Genomic DNA, 17280 nt, shown 5'->3' with positions numbered 1-17280 from the left:
ATTTGTTTATTTATTATATTTGCAATCATTATTCACAAACTCTTAAAAATAATATATTTGTAATAAATATTAAGTCACATTCATGTAAACTTAAAAAAAAAAATGAACTTTCTAGTTTTGTCAACAAGATTAAAACTTTTCAACAAAATACTAAAGGTCTATTTTTTTTAGCCAATATTTATCTTCCATATCTTTGTAACTTTTTTCATTTTTTTTGTTTGATAAAATTTCAAATAAATTATGTTAATTGATTGGAGTCTCTTTTTTTTTTAGGTATCTATGTTTGATATACATGTAATAAACATGAAGATAGAGATTTGACAATCTAAAAAAAAAAACTTAGAAAAAATTAATATATTCTTGTTGAGCACATACTGTATCTGATATTAATTCTTGAATTTAAATAATATAACAAATGAATATATATAATTTTAATTGACCCCTTAAAATCATATATCAAGATTCACTACTATACACACATCTTATTAAGAACAAAAATACCTTGTCTTTGCAAGGTTTTTTGCAATAAATAATGCTAACATAACTTGTTTTAAATTAAATAAGAAAAAGGGAGAAAGAAAAGAATAATTCAAAATTGAAGTGGATATTAATTGAATGTCAAATAAACACACATCAATCTTAATTTATAGATATTGAATTCTAAGTTTGTGATTTTTTAATTATGTTATTTCAATAAAAAATCACTTTGTTTTGATTATAAGTACGTCTCTTTCAAAGGTTGTAGACATATTTGTTCATTTGAATAATCAAACTTTTCGTACAAAGAAAAACTATTTTTCATGTTTTTGGAAGTTGTAACTTTTAATATAGAGTAGTTGATTACACCAAGAAGGCAGTTGACTGCCTCTTTGTATTTTCAATTTTCAGAAAGTTTTCAAAAGTAAGGTAATCGACTCCTTTATAAAGCAATTGACTCCTTGTTTTATATAGAATGCATTCAACAAGTGAGCAGTCGATTGATTTATATGACAGTTGACTCATTTTTCTAAAAAGCTTCCAACATTTGGCCTCTTATATAGCAATTAACTTCGTTCAATAGCAATCAACTACTTATAACATAGATTAATTCTAGAAGACTATCAACTAATGGCAATCGATTCCGCAAGAGTTTGGAATTACCTCCATTCTCTTTCTAAGCATAATAGTTGATCACTTTAAACTAGCAATTAATTACTACTTATACAAAAACTAAGTTTAGCTTTTGTTTGACAAAGCAGCTGACTCCATGCCTTTGGTAATTAACTACTTTTCCTGGATGTCTATGGCAGTTGACTACTCTAAGTATGGTAGTCGACTGCTTTAAGCATAGCAATCAACTGCTTTAAGCATAGCAATCAACTGCTTTCTTGTTTAGTCTTTAGACATTATTCTTTTAAATATAGAATCATAATTTTGACCTTACCTTAAGTTATTTATTAACATAACTTGATTGTTTTAATTAAGTTATTAATTAATCATGTTTTAATATTTTAAAATATTTTATAACAGTTTACACTCCTATTATTATACCCTTTGACTCATATTTGCTTGTTTGTGTTTAATTTTCATGATGCTTAAGAGAAAGATTTTTACTTTATTGTATTTTATATTAAAATATCATATACATTTTTGATAAACATATCATACTTTGTAATGTTAAAAAATAAAAAATCATAAAAAAAAATTTAGAATATAAAGGAAAAATGAGATGTTAAAAAAAAAAAATTTTAAGATATATATATAAAAAAAAAAAACAAAACATGACAGAATAAATATATAATTACCATGTGTTAGCACCAACGACCAACGTTATTGATGAAGATTGTAATAAAAAAAAGAAAAAAAGAAAAAATGAAAATCCTGAAAGGAGCTTTTAGTGCCAGCCATACAAGATGGGCATGGCTATATAAATATTGACAATGATACATAACTTCATCTAAGGCTCGTCCGTTTTAATTACTCCACCGATTGCCATAGTCACATCAAACAGGTAATAAAAAATTTACATATTAAATTCAAGCTTACATTATGTGAATAAATTTCTAAAATAGTTAGCTATTTAAATCATTCCATTGTAAATGCTATATTTGTAATATTGGGGTTATAATAATAATTTTCTATATTATAAATTTCAATCCATTCATCTTTAATTTAATTTCAAAATCTTCAGAAAGTATTTTCGGAAACTATTGTAAATGCTCTACTGATTAGTTGTTCCAGTGGTCGAAAGGACACAATAATGGTCGGAAAGACACGAGTCAAAATTGCAACTTTAAGGGGAAATTTTGTGTTTGTTGTCCCAAATATTAAACCTTACGTTTGAATGATGAACAAATTATTGGAACCACATAGCATTAAATACACACATTGTTAAAAAAGGAAGATGCTATATCATTTAACAAATCTTTCAATATCTGTTTCTTTGCTTTTTATTTTCTACAATTTGCTTCAAGCATCTTAGTACTTGAAACCAAAATGGTTTGTTGGCGTTCAAAATTGAATTGTGCTAAAAGAACACTCAACCTGGAAACAAGAGAAGATTAAAAAAAAAAAAGAAAGAAAAAGAAATAGGGACAAGAAATAATAGTGAAAAAGGGGATGTTGAATGGTGTAGGATGATGATGATGATAATGGGGGTGTGATAATGATGGTCAAAGCATTGAGTCAATGAGATACATGATTTTGTCTGTGCTTTGTTCCTGGAGTGGTTTTGGATTAGCAAGCAAAGGGGTAAGTTTGGCAACAAAACAAAAAAGTTATGGGAATTACAAGCATGGTTATTAATTAAGACTTTTTTCTGATTAACGATTGAAAGAATTAAGGGATATAATAATTAAAAAAAAAGAAAAAAAAAGGAAAAAGATAGAGAGTGGTGGGCGAAGTAAGAAGGAAAAACAGAGGAAAGGAAATGTGTGGGTATTGTAGGGGTACATAACAGGATTTGGCCTGTGTGACAAAGCCTTCAAAGTTCAAACCCCATTTCTTCTTTTTCCTTTTAGATTATTGTTCCTGCCTCCCTTTCCTTGTCAACTGTTTTTCTGGCCTCTTTCTCTCCCCACTTTTGCCGGCACTGTCGCCGGAATCCGTCTGTCTTTTTTTATTCTAAAAAAAATTATTTTCTTTCCCGGGAAATAAAGTTGTTTTTTTACTATTACTATTATTATTATTATTTCAACTTTCTAAATCAGCTGATCTGAGCTCTCAACTCAACAGCAACCCCTTCTATTGTCAAAAGTACGCTAGCATCCTTGCTATTCTTCTTCAACCAAACCAGAGATGAACGGCTGACAAGTTTAGATTTTGTTTTTGTCTGAAAGTTGAAAGGAGAAAGCAATGAAGATGCCGGCGACCGGAGCCGGAGCAGCACCCAACGCGGCAGCTCCGAATTTGTCTGAAGGTCAGCTCTTTCTCTTTCACTAATTTAATATTTTCACTTTGTTTATCCTAAAAAGCATTGAAAGAACCGATGGATCAGGTAAGAGGTGTTTTTGTCTTTATCTTCGTTCTTGTTTACGTCGGTTTTGTCCGATTTTCTGAGTCAATCTCTACTTTAAAAGCTGGAAGCTTTGCTCTTTTTTCAGCTTTTTTTTTTTAATTGAAACCAAAATCTCTGGCCGAATTAATAAAGTCTATTTCTTTTTTATTTTGAGAATTTCTCTTTTTTTTTATTTCCTTTTTTCCCGGAAAACACCCAGCTAAGAAAGAAAAATGAGGGTAAGTGAGTTGACCGATTGTTGCTTAAAACGTGGTGATGCAGGTGGAGCTCCAGAGAAGAGCATCAACCCGGAGCTATGGCAGGCGTGTGCTGGGCCGCTGGTGAACTTGCCGGCGGCTGGGACCCACGTTGTCTACTTCCCTCAAGGCCACAGCGAACAGGTAAATCAATTACCAACTCTTGTCTTCATTTACTCTTTACATTAATTGGATCACTCAATAAGTAGTATAGATTTTTTATGATTACCTTTTTGTTTCTATTTTCTTTTCTTCTTTTCCTTTGTGAATGAATTTTTTTTAAGAAAAAAAATCTGGGTTTGATCCGGTGTTGTGGTTGTTGTTAGCATTTTCCTCAAAAGTATTTGGGCGTTGAATCGTGTGATGGGTAGTTGGGAGGAGAATATAATGTTTTCGGTTGATTTTTCTTTTTATTTTGGCCACTAAAAAGAAAACCCTTTTTACCAGTTAGATAAGAAATTGTTTCCTTGTATTCTATGCGTTTATTTGTTTGTATTAATGAAACAATTGGTATGCATTTCTAGTACTATACAATACTAGTTCTGTCATGTTGGTTTCAAAGCAATAATATTGGTGCTACTACTTTTGTTACTATCCTCATAATCAGCATCTCTCACACCTACTTTGCATTTACAACAGCTCTTCTTTTGATTTTATTCTTCTGTTTGCATTGATTTGCCTCAATCATATCATATTGTCAGTTGCAGTCTTAATTTCCTGAGTGTTGTGTTCATGGAATTTTAAAAGTTTCTTTTACTAGAAATTATGGAGGGTAGTTGAACTTTGTTTAACTCAAACTTTGTAGCATGGAAAGAATGGCCACTATATTCAGATATATGGTGATAGCACATGAAAATTGTTGTTTGTTTAAACCTTTCATCTTCTATCTAGGTTAAGCATGTGTTCTGAATTCAATGAAATTTCCAATCTCAGGTTGCAGCATCTATGAAGAAAGATGTCGATGCTCAAATTCCAAACTACCCAAATCTTCCTTCGAAGCTATTATGTCTCCTTCACAATGTCACCTTGCATGTATTGTTACCTAATTCTTTCTGCCTTTTCTTCTTTGCCTTTTACAAATATTGATGATCTTGTGTATATTATTCACTTTCTCAACTTTCTTTTGCGTGATTTTGCAGGCAGACCCTGACACAGACGAAGTCTACGCTCAGATGACCCTCCAACCTGTTTCTTCTGTAAAGAACTTATCCCAAATGTCTAAAAGAATCTATATCTTGTTACAGAATTTTGAATATGATATGGGATTTTATATGGCTTTAAAGAAAGCAACTGGAAGTAAAATAGCAGGATCAAACTAATCTAAATTTCTTGAAAAATATATACATGACCTTAGTATGGTTAAGTGGCTATAAGAACTTAACCTATTGATATTTTGTGCAGTTTGATAAAGACGCGTTACTGAGATCAGATCTTTCTCTTAGGGCAAATAAGCCACCGCCAGAATTCTTCTGTAAGACATTGACAGCAAGTGATACAAGCACTCATGGAGGTTTTTCTGTTCCTCGCCGTGCGGCCGAAAAAATTTTTCCTCCTCTTGTAAGCAGTTTTACTTCACCTAGAAGGTTGGTTGTTTTAACTTCACAAATTAATCCCTTTCCTGCTTCTTTTGACAGGATTTCTCAATGCAACCACCTGCTCAAGAACTTGTGGCCAGAGATCTGCATGACAATGTCTGGACCTTCCGCCATATCTATCGTGGTATGTTCATTTTGTGGCCTTGAACTTTCACTAGTTGGATCTATGAATTGATATTACAGTCTTAGTAATAATTGTTTTATTTGTGCTTTATAAACTAGATCTATCTAATTCCAGACCCTGGTTCTCAATTTCAGGACAACCAAAACGTCACTTGCTTACAACAGGATGGAGTCTATTTGTTAGTGGAAAGAGACTTTTTGCTGGTGACTCGGTTTTATTCATTAGGTAATGGTAATGGTAATGAAGTGATGTTCCTCTTGGAATCTGTAATTTTAATTACTGATTTCATAATGTTTCATGTCTCTTTATTTACAGAAGCCTTGTCATATTATGTGTCCAATTTTTTTTTCTGCTCCCTCTTCATATAAAGGCAATTTTATCACTCTTATGATGTTTAAAATTTGTGAGCAGAGATGAAAAGCAGCAGCTTCTCTTAGGTATAAGGCGGGCTAACAGGCAACCCACCAATCTATCATCATCAGTATTGTCTAGTGATAGCATGCATATTGGCATCCTTGCTGCAGCTGCTCATGCAACAGCAAACAATAGCCCCTTTACTGTATTCTATAATCCAAGGTCCATAACAATTCCTTTCTGACTTTTAAATAAGTTTACCCACATTAAAATACTTGATTAGTTTGGAAAATTTCTTACCCTGTAAGTATTCATTCTAAAAAAATCTTTGTTTGTTTAGGACTAGTCCATCTGAATTTGTTATTCCTTTAGCCAAGTACTACAAGGCTGTGTACAACAATCAAATATCACCTGGCATGCGCTTTCGAATGATGTTTGAAACTGAAGAGTCAGGAACAAGAAGGTAGATGTATTTCAAATCTTTGTTTGTTTTCGAATACTGATTAATATCTTCAAATTTCCCTTGTATTGCCTTATAAAATTGGCTGTTAATTATTGCTTTGATGTTGGCATAACTCAAATGGAATGACCAAAATTTTGGAAGTACAGATGTTTTAGCATTTAAATTTCTGATGCCTTTATATTGAACTTAGCAATTATAAACCTGAGTTTAAATGTGGCTTGAGCATTAAGATGTTGAATTCTTGGATCAGAAAATTTTGATTTGGCTATCTACCATAAATAATGGTGGAAAATAAAATAATCCTTTTCCCTTCAGGTATATGGGTACAATTACGGGAATTAGCGATCTTGATCCTGTAAGATGGAAAAACTCACAGTGGCGTAATATGCAGGTAGATTTTTTTATTAATTTTATTTTTTGTTTTTCTTTATTTTTATTGTAGCAATATGAGGATTTTCTTTTCAATGATTTAGATAACATTTTTAACCAGCTTATTTTCTTGAATAGGTTGGTTGGGATGAGTCAACTGCTGGGGAAAGACGTAATCGAGTATCCATTTGGGAGATTGAACCAGTTACAGCTCCATTTTTCATCTGTCCCCCTCCATTCTTCAGATCAAAGCGCCCTAGACAACCTGGAATGCCAGGTAGCAGATCTGATAGCTTCGTATCATTGCATAATCATTTTCTATTTGTGCATGAACAGTTACTTAGATGTCACTTACGAAGTTTGTTTCTTGGCAGTATCCTCTCTGCCTTCTATTGGTTGTTTGTATGCTATATTTTTCCTCTGGAGTCAAGGCTGAAAAGGCTATGTCTGCAAGAGAGTTTCTTAAAAATTACAAAGAGAAGATGCCAAAATTGAAATATATTTAATCAGAAAACCAAACAGAAGGCTTATGAAATAAGCCCTTTTTTTTAATACAGTGAAGTATGCACGCGATGAAATGAGCAATTAAATTGGAATTGACTAACCTAGTATAATCAGCAGTCATTGTCACAAAGTATGTATAGAAAATTCATTAAGTTAAACCTGACATAAACCCATTGTCCACTTCTTGAATTCTTTGCTGATGGTTGTGGGGTTTGGAAATTCTGGTTTTTGCGTAAATTTCCTTTGCCTGCAAAGACAAGTGAAACGTTTTTGATGATGATGATGATGATGAGAAATATTACTCAGGAAATAAATTTCATATTGCTTAGGAAAAATGTTGTCTCAGCTGCATTGATGAATAAATTTGTAGCTTAAACCCCAAACACTTTGGAGATTAAAAGCTTTATTAATTGATTTTGCATCTGAATTTAGTTGAAGAAGGTTTCGAATATTTCAGACTTATTTGTTTGTATGGTAGAGCCCATGGTTGTTATTCTTAAGCTTTACTAATATCTTTTTGGGTTTCTCTTTAGAAAATTTCTCTTCACTGCATTTGTATATTTTGATGGAATGTCTTATGCTTAATTTTTTTAAAGGAAGAAGCAACAAAGTACATATTCAGAACTTCAAAGTTGGTCCAAAAAGAAAAGAAGAAAGAAATCAACATACAAAATTAGGGAAATTATGAGAGACAAAACAGTGGGATAAGATTAATGTTAGATTCCATAGTCAAGGTTATCTTTGGGCATGCATGGTTTGGGTCTTGAAAATGATTGTCCCATAGACAATGAAGCTCTTGTAATTCTCAACATACAGTTTGGTCTTTTCCGTGGTCAAAGCTGTAGAGCAGCAATGATTAGGAGTAAATGACATCCACTTATTGCAATTCTGCAATGAGAACAGCAAGTGATGTGGGGCAGGGTTTGGGGATATATTTCCTCTTTTTTCTTGTGTCGATTGATATTTTTCCTTTTAATCTATTTGGTCTATTTAATATCCAACTCTCCTACTGTGCTATGCTGATGATTGAATTCTTAAACATTCTTGTCTTTCTTCATATATTGACATGGTTTAGCCACCTACCGAACAATTTTGCAGATGATGACTCCTCCGACTTAGATAATCTATTTAAGAGGCCAATGCCTTGGCTTGGCGATGATATATGCATGAAGGATTCCCAGGCCCTTCCGGGGCTTAGCTTGGTCCAGTGGATGAATATGCAGCATAATCCTGTATTGGCAAACACAATCCAGCCAAATGTAATGCAGTCTCTGTCTGGGTCTGTCATGCAAAACTTTGCTGGAGCAGATATTTCTCGCCAAATGGGTTTGTCAGCACCACAAATTCCTCAGCCCAACAATTTGCAGTTCAATGCTCAGAGGCTACCTCAGCAAGTGCAGCAGCTTGATCAGCTTCCAAAGCTACCATCTACGATGAACACATTGGGATCCATTATGCAGCCACAACAGCTGAGTGACATGACTCAGCAGTCAAGGCAAAATTTGATTGCTCAGACCCTACCATCTAATCAAGTTCAGGCTCAAGTTCTGCAGCCTCAAACCCTTGTCCAAAGTAACAACATCCTTCTGCAGCAGCAAACATCTACTCAAATCCATCAACTCCCGAGAAGTCTTCCTCAAAACCTGCAGCAGCAGCGGCAGCAACAGCAACATCTTATGGGCCCAAATCAACAGCAAAACCTAATGCATTCCCAGCTGCCTGATCCAGCTAGCCAGCTTTTACAAATGCCTGACAACCAGATTCAGTTTCAACTGTTGCAGAAGCTTCAGCATCAACAGCAGTCACTTTTGGCTCAGCAGTCCGCACTTCAGCAGCCTGCTCAACTTGCCCAACCCCAAGATCAACAAAGGCAGCTGTTAGATGCATCTCAGAGCTTCTCCACGTCTGTGGCAACTAGCCAAGTATTAGAGATGCCTCAAATGTCACCTACCTTGCTACCTCAGTCTAATGTTGTCACACAGCAGATGTCCAAAAATAACAGCCGGGCAAATGTTCGGTTCTCCCAGCCACCTCTGCAGTCAAAGCTTCAGCAACAGCAACCTGGAATGCTGCCTGAAATTCCTGGTCATGTGGGTCCCTCCCCAACCACAGCAACAAATCAGCTCTCCACAGCTGTTAGCAGTGTAATGACAGGTGCTGTTATAGCTGCACAGTCTGTGATTACTGATGATAATCCATCTTGTTCCACTTCACCATCAACAAACTGTCCAAATGTTCTTCAACCACTGATAAACAGCAGAGCCCACAGAATTACTGGATTAGGGGATGACATGGCTCAGTCTGCTGCCACAGTCTTGAATCCTAATACCTTGGAAACCATGTCATCTAATGCTAATATAAATAAAGAACTACAGCAGAAGTCTGATGTTAAACCCTTGTTAAATATCTCCAAGAGTCAAAATCTAGGCCTTTTTGCACCACAAAACTACATCAATGGTGTTAATGCACAGGCAGATTATTTGGACACATCATCTTCTACGACTTCAGTGTGCCTTTCTCAGAATGATGTTCATTTGCAGCAAAACAACTTATTGACTTACAATCCTCAAACAATGTTGTTGAGAGACACAAGTCAAGATGGAGAAGTTCAGGCAGATCCTAGGAACAATGCTTCATACAGCACGAATATGGAGGGTCAAATAGGGATGACCATGAATTCTGACAATTTGCTGACAAAGGGCATGATGGGGCTGGGGAAAGATTTTTCCAATAACCTCTCTTCAGGGGGAATGCTCACCAGCTATGAAAACCCCAAAGACGTTCAGCAGGAACTTTCATCTTCGATGGTTTCCCAATCATTTGGAGTTCCAGATATGACATTTAATTCCATTGATTCCACTGTAAATGATAGCAGCTTCATAAACCGGGCTGCATGGGCTCCACAACCACAGTTTCAGAGAATGCGAACATATACTAAGGTTTGTTGTTCTAAACTTATTTTTTATTATTATTGTTTTTTTGGATAAGTTGTTCTAAACATAACAATCATATTGAGTAAATCTCTATACATGTGATCCCTACCCCTTTTAACCCTAATCCACAAAGGTGAGTGTGCACACTCCACACATGGCAAATCCTTTTCTTATCATCCAGTTGTCAAGGCTTCTAATTTACATTTTTACCTTTTCAAGGTGTACAAACGTGGAGCTGTTGGAAGATCGATAGATATAGCCCGTTATTCAGGTTATGATCAACTCAAACAAGATCTGGCTCGTAGGTTTGGCATTGAGGGGCAGCTGGAAGACCGGGGCAGAATCGGCTGGAAACTAGTCTATGTGGATCACGAGAATGATGTTCTACTAGTTGGAGATGACCCATGGGAGTAAGTCTTCTTGTTCCTTTCCTCTTATAGCCCTTCCCATCTATTCTTTTCATTGTTGGCATAAGACCAAATTGATAAAAAAATAAATTAAATTCTGTAACATTCAGGAATTTTTGATCCTGTGATTGTCAATGTAGTTAGCCCTTTTCTCTGACAGTTTTTACATCTGTTCCATTTCAGTGAGTTTGTCAACTGTGTCCGATGCATTAAGATCCTCTCCCCTCAGGAAGTGCAGCAGATGAGTTTGGATGGAGATTTTGGGAACTCTGTGCTTCCTAATCAAGCCTGTAGCAGCTCTGGCAACGGCAACGCATAAACTAGTCTAGCAACAAGCCAATGACTGTTAGTTGTTGGGAGCTTATATCATTTGTTTGTAGCTAGGGTTTAATAGCCTTCCATACTGCTTATATCTTCCACATATTGGTAGTTTCATTTTCCAATGGTAACAAAAGGTGGAACGATCCTTCTGTGCAGTAAGATGATGTTCACTTACAATTTTGGCTGAAGTTTATGCTTAGAGAAGAACAGATAGATCATAGAAGCAGAAGGAAGAGTAGGAAATCTATCAACACTCTCTGCACCGATAGTTTGGAAGGGACAGTTAAGCTTAGTTAAGAATCCAGTTTGATATACGCTTTGAACTCGTTAATAGGTTTGATTGTATGTGGAGAAATTGATATTCCAGTTTATTCTCCTTTGAATTGAAATTTGATGTTCGTTAGTTGTACTCCAGTTTTTTAGCAAAGAAAAATCATGAATTGTATGGCTTGGTCTCGACTATATAAAATGTGTAGATATGTTCTTCAATTGTCAAATGGAAAGAAAAAAGAGTGATCTCAACTTCAATTTTTGTGAAGGGGGGATTCACCTTGTGTTGGACTAACAGTTTCTCAAAATTTATCCCAGTAATGCATCAGATTTATCATATAATTTTGTTACTTTTATTATTCACATATATAATTTTATCCCTTTTATTTTTCACATATATAAAAGGTCTCTGCAGGAGTATTGCTTAGTAGTGTTATTTGCGAGAGTCTTCGTCCACAAGAGCGGCCTCAAGGGTCCAGTCTTTTGAGGATTGTTATAGTTGCAGAGTAGCAGTGGCAGTGGTAGGAGGGATCTAGGTTACATAGGAGTAGTGGAGGGTAAAGGCGGAATCTGTATGGAGAGAATTGAAAACATAGAAAAAATTATGGCAGAACTTGATCGTGACTGAAGATGAACTGGAACGAGTAAGCACAGATGGAATAAAAGAGGCGGATGAAGCAGAAGAGGGAAGAACTGGTTGGTCGCAAAACTATTGACAGGGAGACCGTACAACAAAGATGCGATAGTAGGGACACTTAAAAGTAGTCTGGCGTTTGTCGAAAGAGGTAACAGTGTCCTTCATAGATGCCAACCTGATTCTCTTCAAATTTGTGACATTGAAAGATAAGCAAAGGGGGTTGGATGGATCAACCTGGTCCTCTAATAAGAATCTGGTTTTATTCAGAGAATATGATGGCACTCTTAGACCAGAGGATTGTAATTTCACTTGTGCTCTTTTCTGGGTTCGCATGTACGGCCTTGCGTTGAACATGATCAATAGCGTAATGCCAGAACGAATAGTTAATAAAATAGGAACTCTAGTGGAGTTGGATGCCTAAACGGCCTTTTATGAATTGGAGAGCTTCATGCGGCTCAGAATAGAAGTAGACATCACAAAACCGCTTCGAAGGTTTATCTCGCTAGGCCTGGCAAAGGAGAAGCCATTTATGGGCAGGTGAAGTACGAGAGATTACCAACCTTTTGTTATGCAGGTGGGCTGCTGGGGCATATAGAGATGGCATGTAATATGAATGAAAATGGTGACGATACAAACGAAAGCCAGACAGTATGGAAACTGGATGACAGTGTCACCACCCCAGAAAGAACTGAACCACTATGGAGGGTACGCACGTCAAAGGGAAAAAACAAAGACAAACAGCAACGAATCTGGGAGAAGTGATAAGGCCAGTGAAACGATGGGAGAGGGATCGAGGGCGGACGAAGGCGCAATGGGAAGCGTCAACCGCTGACTGAACCTAGAACAGGGCGGAATTATCGGGGCAAGTCAACAAGAAAAGCGTGAAAATAGCAGTGATAACTTCTCTTGCGAAAATCACGAATCTTCCTCGTTCGTAGGGATTTTCAACTCAGCCGAAGAAGGCCTAAATAAAGGGAATGGTGAGATACACGGAAAAGGGGCTGGGAGGATCGGGCCCAATGGAAGTAAGGAAGGGAAAAAAACGCTAAACAGAGCCCAGCAGGGGAGAGAGAGGCCCGTGTAGATGTGGTAACAACTGGAAAGAATACTGGGATGTCTGCAGTGTGTGCACCAATTAATAACCAGGCTTTGAGTCCACGAGCAGACCAAGATAAACTGGCAGAGGTGGTAGTGGCGCACCACACAACGCGACCCATCAATCCTAAAATGAAATGGAAGAAACTGGCTAGGTCTTAAACAGCAGAAGGGGGATACAACGTATGTGGAAGGAAGAGAAAAAATGAATGAACAAAGCGAGCAGAAGCATAATGCCAAAAGAAAAAAAAAAAAAAAAAGGGGAGGATTTGCTGAATTTGAAAACGGCGATGACTGGTATCCAGTCCCACGGAGAACAATGAGGTGCATGGCCTGGAACGGCCGTGGGCTTGGGAACCCACGTGCAGTTAGAGCTCTGAGAGAGCTAATCAATAAAGAAGATCCCCATGTAGTATATCTTAAGTGAAACTAAGCTGCATGAAAGGAAGCTCGATAGAATAAGAAGACGATGTGGAATGAATGTTGCCTTTGGAGTTAATGCAGAAGGAAGAAGTGGAGGATAAGCCGTTCTTTAAGGAGAAAGTGTGCAGGTGAAATTGTTAAGCTACTCCAAAACAACATTGATATGAAAGTGAGGGAAGAAACCGAAGCTAGACCGTGGAGACTAATAGGTGTATATGGTGAACCAAATTCTAGTAGAAGGCACGACACATGGGCCTTTTTGAGGAGGCTTAAGCTTCAGAATGATATGGAATGGTTATGCATGGAAGACTTTAATGAAATATTATAAAGTTCTGATAAATTAGGTGACTGTCTTAGGAAGGAAAGCCAAATGATAGAGTTTAGAAATGCACTTAAAGATTGTGACTTGGAGGATATGAGTTTTAAGAGTTCATGGTTCACGTGGGAATGGGGAAGAACAAGGAATAATAATATACGTGAACGTCTCGACCTTGGAGTTGCAACAAAATTATGGGTTGAAAGATTTCCAATAGTGAAGTTCGACGTTTGGTTGCATCAGTGTCTGAACATGTGCCTATACTAATGAATACAGAAGTTGCAAAACAGAAGAACAAACACAAAGGGAGAAGCATATTTCGGTTTGAGGCTATGTGGGCCACTGAGAGGGAGTGCGGGCACGTGATTGAAGATGAATGGCAGGGAGGTTTGCACGGGGACGTGCGTGAACGGCTGAAAAGGACGGGGGAACAATTAAAACTTTGGCATGATGGGAGGTTTGGCAGTAGGAGGAATAAAATAAACCTTCTGAAAAAGGGAGCTCCAAAGCATTAAACATGCGGGCCCTACGGATGAAGTTTTGTCACGGGGAACTAGCATAAAAAGGGAGCTAAATATTCTGTTAGAAAAGAAAGAGCTGATCTGGCTACAGAGGTCAAGGATTGCTTGGTTGAGGGAAGGTGATAAAAATACAGCATTCTTTCATGCACAGGCAACCCAACGAAAAAAGGAAATTTAATCAAGGGGCTGTTGAATGAAGATGGGGAATGGTGTGAGGGTGATCTAGAAATCCAACAACTTGTCACTGCATACTTCATGAAACCATTCCAATCAAACAGGACTGATAACTTCGAGGATGTCCTTGTGGCAGTTGAGTCGCAGGTAACAAATGAAATGAACAATTCACACTTTGCAGAGTTTCAAGCTGAAGAGATTCAATTAGCAATCAGACAGATGCACCCAACCAAAGCCTTAGGACCCGATGGTATGCCAGCACTTTTTTATCAAAAATTCTGGAATATTATTGGGACTGATGTTATAAATTTTTGCTTAGAATGTCTAAACGAGGGGAGGGAGATTAAAGACATAAATCATACTAACATTATGCTTATTCCAAAAATCAAAGATCCTAAAATTGTTAGCCATTTTAGACCAATTAGTTTGTGTAATGTCATCTACAAAATTCTAGCAAAAGTCCTTGTCAATAGGCTCAGACACATCCTTCCAGTTTGTATCAGTGATGCTCAAAGTGCCTTTGTCCCTGGGAGATTAATCACTAACAATATCCTGGTTGCCTACGAAATGATTCATTCCTTGAAAAACAAAAGGCAAGGGAGGGATGGTTACTTTGCATTAAAACTTTATATAAGCAAAGCATATGATAGAGTGGAATGGAATTTTTTTGCTAGAATGATGATTAGATTGGGGTTTCACATTCGGTTGGTCTTATCTTGAAATGTGTAACTTCAGTCTCTTAATCAATTCTGATTAATGGTTGCATGACTGACGTCTTCAGACCCGAAAAAGGATTCCGACAAGGAGACCCACTTTCCCCATATTTGTTCCTAATTTGTACAGAAGGGCTCTTATCACTGTTACACAAATACCAATGCGAAGGTCGAATCCATGGAATGGATGCAAGGCTGGACCTAGAGTTACTCGTCTTGTTTTCGCTGATGACAGTATCCTATTTGCTAGAGCAGATGGAAACGAAAGTGAGGCGGTGAGGCACGTGCTAAGGAGGTATGAAGAAAGCTCTGGCCAATACATAAACTTTGATAAAGCAGCCTTGTATTTCAGTTGCAACACGCAGGATAGGATGAAAGCCGAAACAAAGACCTCGTTGGGAATTCAGAACATATCAGGCATGGAAAAATATTTAGGAATGCCTTCTATGGTAGGAAGGGCAAGTAAGAGAGCTTTTAAAGAGCTCAAGGACAGAATGGAAAGGCGATTGATTGGAAGGCTGAGCCAAATGCTCTCACAAGGGGGCAAGTAGGTGTTTATCATGTCTGTGGTGCAAGCTATTCCAGCGAACAACATGGGATGTTTTCTACTTCCTAAAAACTTTGTTGATGGCAATGAAAAGAGTCATAAGCAAATTCTGGTGGAAACAAAACAAGGACAAAAAAGGTTTACATTGGCTTAGTTGGGATAAGATGTGCTATTCAAAGAAGTATGGAGGAATGGGGTCCGTGACATGATAAACTTCAACAAGGCAATGGTGGCTAAACAGGGATGGCGGCTGCTCAAGAATGAAAACACACTTGTGCATCGAGTGCTTAAAGGCAAATACTTTCCAAAAAGTTCATTTCTTGATTCAAGTCTGGGCAACAAACCATCATTAACATGGAGGAGTTTGTGGGAGTCTATTTCTACACTTAAACGGGGAGTAAGGTGGAGGGTAAGAAACGTAAAATCTATCAAAATTTGGACTGACCAGTAGGTTCTTTGCAACACCGACTTTATATCCAGTCGCCTAGGGATGCATGGAGCACGGATGAGACCGTGAATGAGTTAATTGATCCTAATTCCAGGCAATGGAAAGAGACTACCTTGAGGAACAGATTTGTGGAGGCGGAAGTATAAGCCATCAGCATGATACCAGTGAGCATAAAGGAAGGATCAGATGTGCTTGTGTGGCACTATGATAACAGGGGAGAATATTCAGTAAAAAGCGGGTATAGAATGCTAAGTCGCGAAGAGCATCATGACTAGGCACGCTTGGGGGAGCAGGAACAGGAACTTTGGAAGAAATTATGGACAGCAAGTGTTCCAAACAAAATCAAAATGTTCCTATGGAGGGCATGTCATGGCATATTACCAACCATGGTTGCCCTGGCACAATGAGGTATTCAAGTTGATAAGGTTTGTGGAAGATGATGAGGAAAGGAAAGAGAAACACCACGTTACGCCATGAAAAATTGTGAAGTGTTGGAAGAGGTATGGCAGTATCTGAACGTTCCTTGGGATACTCAATAGGATGAACTAGATGAAGGACAGCTATGGCTGAAAAGAAATATTTTACAGCTAACAACTGAACAAATGCAATAGCTGGCCGTGACATGCTGGTCAACTTGGACTAATAGAAACAAAACTTTTCATGGAGAGGATATGGGCAAAGCAAGTCATAATGCAAACTTAATTAGACACTACATCCATGAATACAAACCAAGCTCAGGAGAAAGCAAAGAGGGAACTGAAACAGGAGCCTCTTAGATGGCAACCACCCAACGGTGGAAGCTATAAGGTGAATTTTGATGCTGCACTGAATCGATTTGAGAAGATGGCAGGAGTGGGAGTTGTGGTGCGTAATTCACAAGGCCAACTAATGGGAGCATGCGCGACCAGGATCAATAGGATTGATAACTTGTTCATCGCATAAGCAAGAGGAGCTGTTACTGCTCTCAACTTTGCCTTGCAAATGGGTTTTAATTCTGTAATATTAGAGGGAGATTCATTGGCTGTATTGAAAAGGTTGCAATCAGGCGAGAAGGACTTGTCACCCTTAGGCGTGATAATTGGAGAAGCAAAGGACATGTGTGGAGGGTTTACCAGTTGTAAGTTCATGCATATAGGAAGGATATGAAACAATGTAGCTCATAGCCCAGCCAAGCATGCTTTGAGTTGTGATCAAAATAGGTACTGGATTGAAGAGCCACCTCTCTTTTTATGTAAGGCCTTACAGGCTGATGCTGCAATTGCAAATGAATGAATGAGATTTCATTGTTTCAAAAAAAAAAAAAAAATTTGAAGCAATTTTCAGAAGAGTCAAAG

At 37.3% G+C, this 17280-nt stretch overlaps 1 protein-coding gene across 1 annotated transcript; it reads left to right on the top strand.

The window, feature by feature from the left end:
* Positions 1 to 2896: 2896 nt before the first annotated feature.
* On the top strand, positions 2897 to 11247 carry LOC111284568 (auxin response factor 19-like). The gene is made up of 15 exons (XM_022873269.2): positions 2897 to 3234; positions 3318 to 3397; positions 3758 to 3876; positions 4666 to 4764; positions 4872 to 4928; positions 5134 to 5289; positions 5367 to 5451; positions 5586 to 5676; positions 5863 to 6027; positions 6146 to 6268; positions 6584 to 6659; positions 6776 to 6914; positions 8240 to 10080; positions 10294 to 10484; positions 10665 to 11247. Exons 2-15 carry the CDS (start codon positions 3334 to 3336, stop codon positions 10798 to 10800), a joined length of 3342 nt encoding a protein of 1113 aa, XP_022729004.2. The 5' UTR covers positions 2897 to 3234; positions 3318 to 3333; the 3' UTR covers positions 10801 to 11247.
* The last annotated feature ends 6033 nt before the right edge of the window (positions 11248 to 17280 follow it).

This window comes from Durio zibethinus, chromosome 6 (assembly GCF_047325235.1).
Source record: "Durio zibethinus cultivar Kanyao isolate XHJ-2024 chromosome 6, ASM4732523v1, whole genome shotgun sequence".
NCBI classification, from domain to species: Eukaryota; Viridiplantae; Streptophyta; class Magnoliopsida; order Malvales; family Malvaceae; genus Durio; species Durio zibethinus.
Note: the sequence above shows the minus strand (reverse complement) of the source record. Positions and strands in the feature narration are given on the sequence as shown.

Excerpts from the sequence above, each read along its gene's own strand:
- LOC111284568 (XM_022873269.2), top strand. The coding sequence starts at position 3,334 with ATGAAGATGCCGGCGACCGGAGCCGGAGCAGCACCCAACGCGGCAGCT. Across the intron at positions 6,269-6,583 it reads GAAGAGTCAGGAACAAGAAG|GTATATGGGTACAATTACGG; the intron begins GTAGATGTATTT and ends TTTTCCCTTCAG. Across the intron at positions 6,660-6,775 it reads CACAGTGGCGTAATATGCAG|GTTGGTTGGGATGAGTCAAC; the intron begins GTAGATTTTTTT and ends TTTCTTGAATAG.